This window comes from Rhipicephalus microplus, chromosome 3 (genome assembly GCF_043290135.1).
Source record: "Rhipicephalus microplus isolate Deutch F79 chromosome 3, USDA_Rmic, whole genome shotgun sequence".
Classification (NCBI taxonomy): Eukaryota; Metazoa; Arthropoda; class Arachnida; order Ixodida; family Ixodidae; genus Rhipicephalus; species Rhipicephalus microplus.
In genome coordinates this window covers 228849806-228863410 of record NC_134702.1, presented here as the reverse complement: position 1 = coordinate 228863410, position 13605 = coordinate 228849806, and the positions used below count along the sequence as shown (strand labels likewise).

The 13605-nt window shown below is 44.2% G+C and overlaps 1 protein-coding gene across 1 annotated transcript in view; it reads left to right on the top strand.

The window, feature by feature from the left end:
* LOC142803154 (uncharacterized) overlaps positions 1 to 13605 on the top strand; it is a 169370-nt gene that overhangs the window by 84376 nt on the left and 71389 nt on the right. The window contains exons 7-8 of the mRNA XM_075888253.1: positions 6421 to 6427; positions 6753 to 6871. Of these exons, the coding sequence (XP_075744368.1) occupies positions 6421 to 6427; positions 6753 to 6871 (126 nt within the window). The remainder of the gene's footprint in view (positions 1 to 6420; positions 6428 to 6752; positions 6872 to 13605) is intronic.

Genomic DNA, 13605 nt, shown 5'->3' with positions numbered 1-13605 from the left:
GAAGAAGAGGGCATGCGAAGAAAAGCTTTTCCGAGCTTGACTGAGCTGACCAGCAGATTATGGTTCAGGAAGTAGTGACGGCATACGAAAAATGGCGTAAATAAATAATAGTGAGAGAGCATATACATTATTCTTGCAAATGATCACCAAAGTAACACGAAAGATACAAGCATTTCACTGAGAGAAAAAATGAAGAGACAAAAAAAAAACACTACACCAAGAATAAATTTGTAATACTGACATTTCAGATATCAGCTCACGAGGAAAGCATGTTGCGCAGGCATCTTTATTAAAGGTGCCATGAGGCGATAAGCTGCAACAAAATGCATTTTTCAGCGCACAAAGAAATCTAGAAGTTCTATTGCCACTGTGCATATTAGAAAAATAAACCATAAAATATCTATTCATTGCAAAATGAGCTCTAGCAGTCACCGGCAATAGACCCTACTCATTGCAGGCGACCGCAAATTTACAGTAGTGTGTGTGCAGTCATGCGCTTCTTATAAGGGCCGCCATCGTCTTCTACCAAAGTTTCAGCCTTGGCAAATTGATCAATTTTGAATTCCAACCTGAAGACAATCGAAATAGCTCTATTATACGCGCAGCTGGCCATAAAAAATGGCAGCATGTCCACGGAATGAATGATGGAGAGTGGGGCGAAACATCCGTCCGTCCATTCGTTCTTGCTCCCGTCCGTCCATTCGTTCTTGCTTCTGTCCGTCCATGCGTACGTCTGTGTGACAGTCCGTGCGTCCATTCGCCCGTCCGTGCGTGCGTCTGTTCGTGCGTCCACACGTCCATCTATGCGTCCGTCCCTGCGTTCGTCCATTCATCCACCCCTGCATCCACCCCTGCGTCCATCCGTTCGTGGAGCCATCCGTGCATTCGTCCATGTATCTGTCTGTGCGTCCGTTCGTCCATGTATTCAACACTCCAAGTACCACCATCTCGCATCTTTTTATTGTATATTGCTCATTTAAAAGCACCGCCGTCCAGCGGACATTCCAGGGGCTAAAGGAGAGGTTGCACACGCACACTTTCTTACGGCTTGTGCTTCGTGTCTACTTCCCACCTTTAATCACCTCGAGTTCATAGTACATACTAGTTTACTGTATTCATGGGGCTGCGGCAGAACGCTTGCTAAACATTTCTAAAACCAAGGAGGTTACGCCCAGTGAGTATAACGTAGCAACCCCTTCTTCTCAGATAGTGGTCAATGTACATGCCAATGGCAGCTAATGGGGAATGAGAGACAGGAGAATTCGGCTTTTAGGTAACGCGCACGCTGTGAACTTTTTTATTGTTCAACAACGCACAGGAGAAGTCTCCCACCGGCACCTCCTTGGAGTTCAAAACGTAAGACCGGTTACACACTACGACTACGACTACTAAGAGGGACGAATGGGGACCACTTTAACGAGCTTCGCCCCTAAATGTACAGTTTTAAGCAGCATCAGCAAATTCTTAGCAGCGATTAGCTGAAGAGAAGTGCACTTGTTCAAACCTTCGCTGTAGTGAAATACCCTGTTAGGAATTTTTCGCACCTCAAGCCTGCACGTTTTTTTTTAAAACTACCATATTCCTCAACTTCTACAAAAATGTGCGATAAACTTTCGATTGATATTTCTTGTTTTAGATTATGAATGCGTGCTCTTCTTGTTGTTCGCAGTAAGTGACAAAGAATTGGCCGAAGGTAAGAAGATTGTATTGAAGGCATACATGCTGTGTCACAGCAAGTACTTCTTTTGTGTTTGCTTTATTTACGGTATTTAGATATAATGCGGTGCTGTTCTGACCTTGCATATATGTGTGTTCGAGGGAATAGTGTATGTTGCCGATCAATTCAACTAAAGTAAAAGTTTCTTCTGGTCGGAGTGAATATAGCGTAGCCCAGTTAAATACGTTAAATGAGTCCTTGTAGGGAAGAGCCTTGGGTGACGCTTGTGTGTTCATCGAGTGTTATTCCTTTGTGTTTAGTGCTAAAGTGATCGATCCCTAGACATATATATGGGCACGCCAATGTAGCGGAGATATGTAGTAGACGTAACGGTTAAAACGAGACGTAGATACTTAACCCAAGGTATTAAAAGGGAAATTATAGACCATTTCCTCAAAGGAAACCATGATGCGAAGCCGTGGAGGTGCGAACGCCGTTCCCTCGGCTGAAAATGGAGTTGACGCAGGCGCTTGAAGAAGAGTTTGAAGCATGGTGTAAGAATTTTACACCGTGGTTTGAAGCAAACCATGGTGTAGCCTTTACTGGAGTAAACGTTTCTTTGAAACGCAGACATGGGAGACGGGTTGGATTTCATGTAAGTTTTATTGCAGACAAACTAGCCGAATTGGTGTTTCCAATTGACGTGTGGTTGAGCGTTGCAGGCGGTGGAAAGGGTCCAGCGATAGAGAAGTGTGTAGCCAGCGGGTGGAGGGGAAAAATCACCTAGGTGTGTTGGTGGGAGCCGGCAGCTGCTGCAGATGAGGGAGAGTGACGCCATTGCGCAGCTGCGACTTGGCCTACTTGGTTTCGTTTCAACAACTGCGGTGCATTGGCGCGGAGACACGGATGGACAGCGTTACACAGGCTAGTCAAATAGCTGCTTCGCATTCAAACAAAACATGCAGTGTGCCGGCATGCACAGTGTTATGAGGCTGCAGCTCCGTGCTAAATTACTGGCGGTAATTTGCCATGGCTACCTGCTTTTGATGCTGCTCATTACATGAGTAATATTTAGCAGACGTAAATAACAGCACCAACGATGAGCTTGCTGCTGCTTTGGCGCACCTCTTTGTAACAACATGTAAACACATACATGGAGAATCATTCGAGGCAAATAATTCGAGGGGCTCAATTTTCAGTAACGCACACTCAATGCAATCAGTACACTATACTTGCGTGAAAGTGCACAGGGAACATTAGAGGACAATAATAATTTTTCTTTATTGTAGTTTAATAATGTAAACATAAACTGAAGGCAATTGAAGTAGAAGAACAATTACCCTTTACGTAGGTCGGATCTAAACCCGGAACCTTCAAATTACTCGTCTAATGCTCTGTCAATAAAACTGGGACGAACAGCTCTCTATCGGCCATATTGTAGTGCGTTTATGTGTGTTTAATTCTCACGAATGGTGGCCAGTGCCACTTCCAGCTAAAGAGGAGAGTGTGAAATGTTTCTTTTTTAAAGGAGATGAAGGGCAGTTGAACGTCTGTCCACCCTCCCATCAATAAAATGCATCCTGGATACGCAATCTTCCGCAAAACGTTAGCCACGTAAAGAAAAAAAAAGTGTGAACCCTAAAAGAGCATTGATTACAACTGCATCAACAAGATCTCACTACAACAAACACAATACTAGCTTATGCCATTCTATTTTGCAATGGGTGAAAACCAATCACAGCAGCTTAGTGCTTTTCACGCCTTGCATAAACAAAACCGTTGCTATTTGGCTAAGTTACCACCAAATATGTTTCCCCACGGTGACATCTTTTCTCAATATAATAGATCTAGACTAACGACTGGATACCTTCATGGACGTTCCTCGAAACGGGCTTAGCATGTCATACCTGCGCTTTCAAAATATAAACGGTTTATTCATATACCCCGGCACCAAAGCACGAATTTTCGATTCGAGAATTCAACGGTCGGTATACCCAGCAAAAATTTAAACGTTACTTATCTTCTGTTTTGTGCATCCGCAGCAAGATTCAGGACAACAACACCCCTGCAGATGCAAGTTTTCGCTATGCTTTTGAATTGAACTTCTAATCTATCGGGTCGGCAAGAGCTGCTACGTGCTTAACCGTGTACATGGAGACTATTTTGCAACAGAAAGTCGGGATATAGCTTTTTCGAAAACTTCGCGCCTCTGAAATATTTGGAAGAAGGGACACATCTGTGCACGCGTGGCAATGCTTTTGTGCCATAGGGTGAAAACCTGTAGTAAAGTAGCAGAGTGGGCCAGTTGAAACACACTCATCCCGATCAGTGCACCAAAAGTAAAAAAAAACAACAGAAAGTGCATGACCAGTGCTGTGTAACAACTGAAATTTTAATGGAAGAAACCTGTCATATCAATGAAAACGTGAAGGCATAAAGAAAACTTGACACCCCCCACCAAGCAAGTAGTCAAGTTTGCTGCAGATAAGAAATCTCAGCATCTGTGAGAGCGGTTGAAGGTTGGCTCACGCACCTGTCTCCAGCTTTCGAGATTTCGCATGCTCCAGCAAATTCACACGCGTGTGCTGGTCTCTATGGCTCATCAACACAGTGGTATTGTCCAACTCAGCAGACCGGCCACACTGCCGGCTTAGGAGGCCAAGGTGTGTGGATGGAGTACCTTTCAGAGAGCTAGCATGTACTCTTAGACGGACGTTCAAGCAATGTCTCGTCTATCCAATGTACCTGTGCCTGCATGACAATGTAGTGGACGTCACACGCACCGTCCGTGAAAGGCCTAGAGTGCTTTATAGATTGCTACGTTTATGTCATTTTTGTGTGCTGATTGTGAAGATGAAAAGCTGTGTTGCATCGAGGGGGGGGGGAAGAAGGGAGGAGTGTTGTGGTGGCTTCTAGGGGAGGGCATCAAGTGTCCCTTTTTCATCGCCTTACTAAGCCACATGTGTACATCTGTAGATATCCAGACTCTGTGCGTCATGAAAATGGAATGCCATGTAAAATCATAAATGGCAAGCTGTAGAAATATTTTCTTTGTATATGCGCATGAATTAAATTGTTGGTGGTTTGATTATTGTTTCCTTAGCACTGGAAGGAGGTAAGTATTCTATATGAAGTCAAGTGTCCCCCTGTTGCCACTGCGAGGATCTTGAGTTCAAATAACCAACATTGATTGACTTCGGGGTCTTCAGTCAACAATATTTTCTCTTCTAATTTCGCCAGTAGCAGCTCACGTTTAGTCGAGAATATTTTAGAGAATGTGTACCGTGCCTTTCTGGTACGTAATATAGGTGTGAGAATCTCTGATGAACGAATATTTGCAGAATTTGTATGCATGATTAGGCAGAACAGAAACAAATTATTCAAGTTCCTGCAAGTTTTTTCACCATTGGTCGTGATTGCTGAAAACTATCTGACTGCTGCATCACTTGCACATCGCGCAGCAGCAGTATACCTTAAAAATTTTCGAATAAGTTGTAGTTTGAACATAGACAGCGACCTAATGAATTGCAAAAAAAGTTCGTTAGCCTGAAACTGGGCCCGCATCAAAAAAAATGAAAGACGTCTAGCTGCCGATCGTTATAGTGCTCTCTACTAAAAAAATCTGACGAGAATGGATTTCTTTTGCGTTTAGTAGATACTTAGCAGGCTCATATAACGTTCAGAAAACGTATCGGCACGCATATTTGAAGTCTATTGCTGAAGATATCTTTTGTTTAACACCCCGATGCAAACTGCTAAGACCTTGAACTATCAATTTGCATATCGGGAGTTGAATGATTACTAATGAAAGAAAAAGGTACAGGTCATCTTTTAAGCAACAAGACAGTTTGCTTGGCCTGTTTTGAAGAAATTGCGCAATGTTGCTCATGCTTCTCAATAGTGTTGCTTGAATTTGATGCGAGCACATTGCGCAGTACATCCACTGGATAACGCAATACTTATTTTTGTTGTGGTTTGAGTTTTGTTCTTAGCGTAGTATATATCTTGCAGAATTATTCAAAGCCGTGGTTAGAGGTCTTTTTGGATGAATTGAGCATCCGCTTCAAACACGACTTTGGAGACGCTATGCCTTTGCTGTCCCAGAAAAAGCAACAACAGGTTTTTTTTTGTTAAGATACAAGACTAACATATGTCATTGTCACTACCACAATTCCACATCATAGCCCAATGGACTACATTGTAAAACTTTCCCTTCATATATGTGCTCTTTGTTTTCAAATTTCAATTAGCCCTGCAAAGAGCTTTCCGCAATGCTGCGAATATAAACAGGCATGAGCAGGGTTCCCCATAAGCGGGGTGGGGGGTGAATGTTCACCGAAGTGCCCGCTCAGATCTACCAAGTGAATGTGTGGAATTCGTAGGCACATTAGACGCCTTCTTCCCTTTTAGACAAACACAAAAAACGGCCACCCCATCACTGCCCTCATTCTCCCGTATACTATATTGAAGTTGTACAGCCTACGTGGTAGTGCCGGATATTTATACACGTGACTGTAGTCAACTCTTCCTTGCCTTGGTTGAGGACCTCCCACACTTGGTGCTCACATTGCCACATTCCCGTCTAGTAACATCCAAAAATATTAACCAAGGAACCGCCGAAACGCCGCGTCTGCCAGAAAGCGCAACAGCGTTGCGCGTGTTCCACAAATACTGAGCAAGAACTCAAAGGAAAAATTCTTGCCTCACTTGCTCTTTTTTGAAATGGTTGTTTATGTTTTTTTTTGCTTTCTGGGTTCTGCCAGGGGAATGGTAAGCATTCCAGATTTGTTATTGTTATTTTTTAAATCTCAGAGTGACTAACTACTTCGCTCTTGGCGACCATGCGTAATTAAGGTTTCCGAAAAATGAGCCGTAATGGCGCACAGAAACCTTTGATGTGACAGTGGCAGCACATCGTTTACAAGTAGGCATCTACAGTACAGGGGAAGGGCTGACGCTGTTACCATTGCGAAAATGTCGGATGCGCTGGTGATAGACTTTGCGAGCCCATCAGATGAATTAGAGTTTTTGGTGCATCTCTTATCAGTGAATGACTGTTTGACAGCATTGAAAGAAAATGCCTCCCGCCACACAGGGATCCTGGTGATGCTGTGCTGTCCCGCAACTGCAACAGTCTCATCAACACATTCTGCAGCCTGCTGTTTTTTCCGGCCTTCGTGGTCACTGCCGTATTTCTCCTGCTCGAACGAACAAGTGAGTTTGCAACTGAACAAAAAAAATCAGAAAAGAGGGATCCTACTGAAATGATGTCCACTATATCGAAACGTGAGTTTAACCACCCATCAGTATGGTTGCTCATGGTGCGGGGTATGGTGGCACGGGGGGTGGGCTGTTGGATGCTGGCGTATGCTAGATGAGGATGAATGACGAAACGGCTTTTCCGCACCTGAACCAGAGTGACTATCTCTCACACAGAAATACAAGTGCAGAAGGCAATGTAGAAAGCATTTGTATCGAAAAAAGGAAGAGAGCCACATAAAACATAACAAAACTAGAAAAATTCCGATGGCACATATTTGAAACGACAATATCGCAGGACGTGACGTTGCGAAAATAGCGTCTGCCATAGACAGAGCAGCCAACGTCTCCCAAAGCAGCATAGTTATTTAGGCTTTGCTGACTGTCCCAGCAGCTCAGAAGTAGACAAAGAGTTAACGAGGGTGCCTCTTAAATTTTAATGTTATGAAGTTACGATCACAAGGAGCTGGTTTTCATCTATTGTTATGTAAGGTTTAACGTTCCAAAACCACGATATAATATAAAAGACGCCGAAGTGGAGGAATCCAAGATATTCGGCCACATGGGGTTCTTTAACGTGCCCCCAAGTTTGAGCACGCAGGCGTACAGAATTTTCGCCTCCTTCCGAAGTGCAGCCGCCGCAGCCGGAATTCGAACCCGCAACCTGCGGGTCTGCAGCTGAGTGCCTTTTAGCCACTAGACCACTGCGGTGGGGATATAGGCGGCTGGTAAGAGGTATAGTTGCTGCTCTGCTAAAGATGAAAAGTGGCCTTTGTTGACTTCATGGCGGAACCAGTTTGCAGCAGTTATGCAGAAGTGGACAGAAATACAGAAAATTTTGCTTGTGCCTCGACAGCAGTCAATTAGCATAACTTATCAGTTGCAATCTTTGCCGCAGTGTGATACGCAACCAACGGAATGTCGTTTGCGGCACGCCATGATAGCTTTGATCCTACTAGCAAAATAGACTTGTGACGGTCGTACTGCAGATGAGCACTTTGCGTGAAAACTGTGAACAATGCGCTGTGCGGCAGTGGAAAATGGAAAGGTCAGGGTATAAGAAGGCCCCTTTCAGGCCAAGCACTGCAGTCGACAATAGATGGTGCACCGCTGGTCCGTAAACTATTGTGGTTAACTGTATTTAAGCCAAAAAGCAGTGGAAATTGCCTCTTGATCATGAGTTCTTAAAGATTTACTAAGGCCACAGTTGATTCATGTTGTAAGCATTAAGATGTGCCGATCAACTCTGCGCTTTTATAAACTATGCACACATGTGCGCCACCAGGTTTTCTGACCGTTTGCTTGTTAAGATCTGCATCAAAATTGGTATGGCATAACATGAGGGTTTTCGGCAGATTAATTTTAAGACTCACTTTTCTGCTCTCCTTGTCTAACTCCGTAATCATGAGTTGCAATTCGTCCCCTGAGTTACTCAGCAATGCAATGTCATCGGCAAAGCGCAGGTTTCTAAGGTACTCTCCATTAACTCTTATCTCTAACTTTTCCCATTTTAGGCCTCTGAAAACCTACTGTAAGCACGCGGTAAATAGCATTGGGGAGATTGTGTCCCCCTGCCTTACACCCTTCTTAATTGGTATTTTGTTGTTTTCTTTATGAAACACTATGGTAGCAGTTGATCCCCTGTAGATTTCTTCCAGGATGTTTATATATACTTCATCGACACCCTGATTCTGCAGTGTCTGCATGACGGCTGATATTTCTACTGAATTAAACGCCTTCTCGTAATCTATGAAGTCTATGTATAAATGTTGGTTATATTCTGAGCGTTTCTCTATTACCTGATTGATAGTATGAATGTAATCGATTGTTGAGTAGCCTGTTCGAAATCCTGCTTGTTCCTTTGGTTTATTGAATTCTAAAGAAAACATTAGAATCTGCAGAAAATCTGCAGAAAACGAAAGTAATGTACAACAACCTCGGAAAAGAGCAGCGCTTCGAGATAAGTAATAGTGCACTTCAAGTTGTAAAAGACTATGTCTACTTAGGGCAGGTAATAACCGCGGAGCCAAATCACGAAATTGAAGTAACTAGAAGAAAAAGAATGTGGTGGAGCACATTTCGCAAGCACTCTCAAATTATTACGGGTAGATTGCCACTATCCCTCAAGAGGAAGGTATATAACAGGTATCTTGCCAGTACTTAGCTATGGAGCAGAAACCTGGAGACTTGCAAAGAGGGTTCAGCCTAAATAGAGGACGACGCAGCGAGCAATGAAAAGGAAAATGGTAGGTGTAACCTTAAAAGATAAGAGAGAGCAGAGTGGATTAAGGAGCAAATAGGGGTTAAGGATATCATGGCTAAAATCAAGAAGAGGAAATGAACATGGGCCGGGCATGTAGCGCGTAGACAGGATAACCGCTTGTCATGAAGGGTAACTGACTGGATTCCCAGAGAAGACAAGCGGGTTAAGGGGGAGACATAAGGTTAGGTGGGCAGATGAGATTAAGAAGTTTGCGGGTATAAATTGGCAGCAGCAAGAACAGGACCGGGTTAACTGGCGGAACATGGGAGAGGCCTTTGTCCTGCAGTGGACGTAGTCAGGCTGATGAGGATGAAAATGACGGTATTACGAAAATAAACAGCTGGTCATAACATGAAAATCCTAAAGTTCATGTAATGAACCGCGCATAATTTCTCGCCACTGTCTTGGCACTCTCGCAGCCGTTTCGGTAACATCATACATATCACAGTTCGCATGCCGTGACAAGATTGCATGATGAACGTAATTAACCCACCTTAACGCAAAAATCGTGTCACGCATGCCATGTACAACATGAGTTTTAAGACGTGGTCTTGGGTTCATCACGGTTGATTGATATGTGGGGTTTCACGTCCCAAAACCACCATTTGATTATGAGAGACGCCGTAGTGGAGGGCTCCGGAAATTTCGACCACCGGGGGTTCTTTAACGTGCACCCAAATTTGAGAGTTCATCATGGCCGTTTAGTTCGGTACCGCGTAACAAAAATACTATGATGATATATGTGCTTGTGACTAATGTAAATGACAGGGAGTAGCAGGAAATGATTTGGTGCATGCCATGTACGGCATTATCAACTTACTAACTACCACACTCGCGACTTACTAATGGCTGCTTCGCTACCTCGATATACACCAAGATTCATATTGGATGACATGACTTTATGGTAAACGCAAATAACAGGTGTAAACAAAAAGATTACAACATGCATGCCATGCGTAATACGCGATCTAAACGTTCCTCTCATGGTGTGGTCACGGCCTGTTGGCTATCTGCATATACTCCAATAATTGAACTGTGTCACGTGACTGTACGACGAACGTAAAAGACAGGCGGTTACATGGAAATAATGACATGCAAGGCGTCTGCTGCATGAATTACATTACAGGCTCGTGGTATTCTTCGCCGCCGTTTCGCTAGCTTGCGAAATGCCATGGTTGGAATAACGGGACGCTATACAGTGACGACTATAACTGTGAGGTGGAAGAAAGAAACGTCACATTTTCTTCTTACAACTTGGTATAGTTTACGTTCGTCATTCAGTAGCGTCCCGGCATACCAATTTTGGCTTATATCATGATATAGCGAACGGGCCGAAAGTGAACAGTAAGCACGGCATGTAAATTATGGCTTATAACACGCGTGTTTTGCTTTCCTGTTACAATGTGTCATCTATGTTCGTCATACATCCACGTCATGCATCACCAATGTAGGTTTGTGTCGAGATAGCGAACCGGCTGCGAGCCCATAAACATTGCGGCATGTAAATAACATCAACACTGGCACGCATGTCACGATTTTCACAGTAGCACTTGTCATTTGTGTTCATCATACCATCACCGCACGCATTACCGAGTTGGTGAATATCAAGCAAGCCGACCAGCCGTGAAGACGCTATCAGCGTGGCAAGTAACTAATGCTGTATATGAAATTTATTCACCTCGTTGTTTTCATGTTTTCATGTTTCATTTATGTTGGTCATACAGTCGCCTCACAGAGTACCAATTTTGGTGAAAATCAAGAAGGCCCACCAGTCGTGAGGGCTGCATGTAAACTATGCTGTATGTACATAAAATGCATGTCATGATTTTCATGCAACCACCTGTCATTCAAATTCGTCATACGGATATATCTCGTCGTAGAAAATTTTGGCATATATTTATTTATCTAAAAAGCCACGCGCGTGCCGAGACACTAGCGAGAGGCCCGAGTTGGGCCATTTATGCGGTTAAGCCCGTCGAGAGCTCGCGCCGGCAAGAGAAAACAAAGATGGTACTTCCTCCGTTCCAGTGACTTTAGCGCTGGTGATATCAAAGCGCTCCTTGTCGGTGCTCATTTGCGTCACGACGTAGTATTTTACTTGATCGCTCCAAGACGGTGATATCACCTCACCAGCCAAAATCACACGGAGATGGAGACGCTGTGAGATTTTCAAAGTGGCCACGGTTGTAAAGCGTCGCGCAGAAGCGTCGCCAGCGTAGTGTGTAGGACACCCGGTTCCTACTGTTGGAAACCGATAGATTGTAGGGTCGACTCTGAGCACCTTTAAATTAACGAAAATTATTCTAACGGTATTTCTTGGTCATATGGTCGATGTGTATTTTCATCATCACCACTGGCCTGATGTAGATGACGCTGTCCCAACAGACATCAGGAGGCCGCTCAAAAACTTGCTCTGTTCTGACCTGTTATTTCCCGGTTTCCCGTTGAGAGAAAACCGACAGGATAAAAACGGCTTAGTTTTCTGGAGCAGTTGCGTTTCCTTACACCAGTGTTGCCACGATAGCGTTAAAGAGATCATTTTGGAGGAATTCCTGTGATGGAAGCCACGTCGGCGTGGGCATCGTTAGTTGTGAGCGAAAAATCGAGAAAGGCGCAAATAAAATAAATAACAAGAGTTTTTGGCCGCGAGGTGCGATCGAGTCCTGGGACTTAGCGTGGCAAGCACGTGTTCGACGTCACAGCCACGCGTCTGCTTTGAACTACAAATAACATAGCATTGTTTGCTAGGAAATACAGCAGAAGGAACGTTCATGTTGTAGAAGCACTGGCGTCCTGTATGCAGGCTTCACATTGCAACATGTAATATAGCAATAATATTGCGTGGTAGAAATGTACATTACCATCGGGCGTCAGAACATGTGACTATCATAATGACTTTGTCATTTAAAGCTGGCTACCACGTTACTGCACGTATTCACTTGAGACAACGTAGTGGGCGCATCGCACGATCGATAACAATTCACACGCATAATTGCTCGTGCCTTAAAGCATACTGCCTAGTACAGAAAATGCAGGCATGTGCGAATGAATGGATGCAAAACTTTATTAGAGGTCACCTGAGGTGCACGACTCAACGCGCAGCGGGCCGCTCCCACGTTGAGACAGTCAGGTAAAGCCCGACCACCGCATCGTGGGCCCTCTGGATAGCCCACAGTAGATCACCGACATTGGGGCTCGTGATAGAGAAATCTTTACTTTATCGGCCGCATTGTAGTAATTCGAAATGAAAACTTCTTGAGCCACATCACAGAGGTATGCCCTAAGTGGTTCAACTACGCCCTAAAGCACGATATTGCTATCGCGCTCATTTTCTAAAGGCGAAGCTTAAAGATACCCTAACGTTTTTTTCATTCAGTTATATTAGATGAGACGCAAAACACTTAGCTGCTATCCTAAATTCCTATAGCCTTTAAATTTGCTGCTATGGCATTCATCGCTTCACCATTGCGGCGACACTATGGTTTCATAGGTAAACAAAATTGCTTTGTGCAAGCATTCAGAAAGCTTCAGTTACGTGTTCAGGTCATGAAAATGAAGTCTCCAAAAATTTACACCATCAGTTGCACAGGAAAAAAACGTCCGTCAGCGGGACTCAAACCCACGACCTGTCGGTCCACGACAGCTTATGCCGGGCATGCCATGCGCCCTCGTTGGTGGGCGAGAACCGTAGCAAACTCACATCTTACATCGCACACTTTCTTCTCGCAGTGATTAGTCAGCGGGGCTGTGTCTCCGTTTAGGGGCGAGGGGCGGTAAAGTGGTATAGTGCATCAACACCATGGACTGCGCGATTGGCTGCTGCACCGCATGGTTACTTTACGACCATCCCTATCAGTGAGTTTCCAAGAAAGCAACAGCTTTGTCAAAGCCTAAACACATCATGATTAGGCAACGTGAGTTCAATCATCGGCCACACTGAAGGCATTCATTCATACCAAGAAATAGATCTGTGACGCAGGCCTCTCTCACCTGGATGTAACAGCAGATACCTCGCTAAAGCTTGCCTCTAGAAAACTCGCGGCCGGCCAACGAGGGAGACCCGACGCGCTTTGCATTCTCCTGCAGTGCATCCGTGAAGTTCAATAACTCTAATACGTTGCGAAATAGTGATCTTAGCTTAAGTTCTGCGTTCAGATAGCGACACTTTTATGGGTGTCACCACTTTTTCTGATGGTGCTCATAGTGCTAACTACTACAGCTATACCACATGGGTTAGATCATGGATCATAGGCCTTAGTCGTCAGGATTGAGACGCACAACCAAGCGTCAACATAGGTGGAACCACTTTAAACGCTGATATAGCTGCTAAACACCAATTTTTTGGTAAAGATATGTTTTTCTAAGAGTGTCGCGCACTATTATATTATTGTACCGTAAACATGTAACTACTTTGGTAAGGACACGG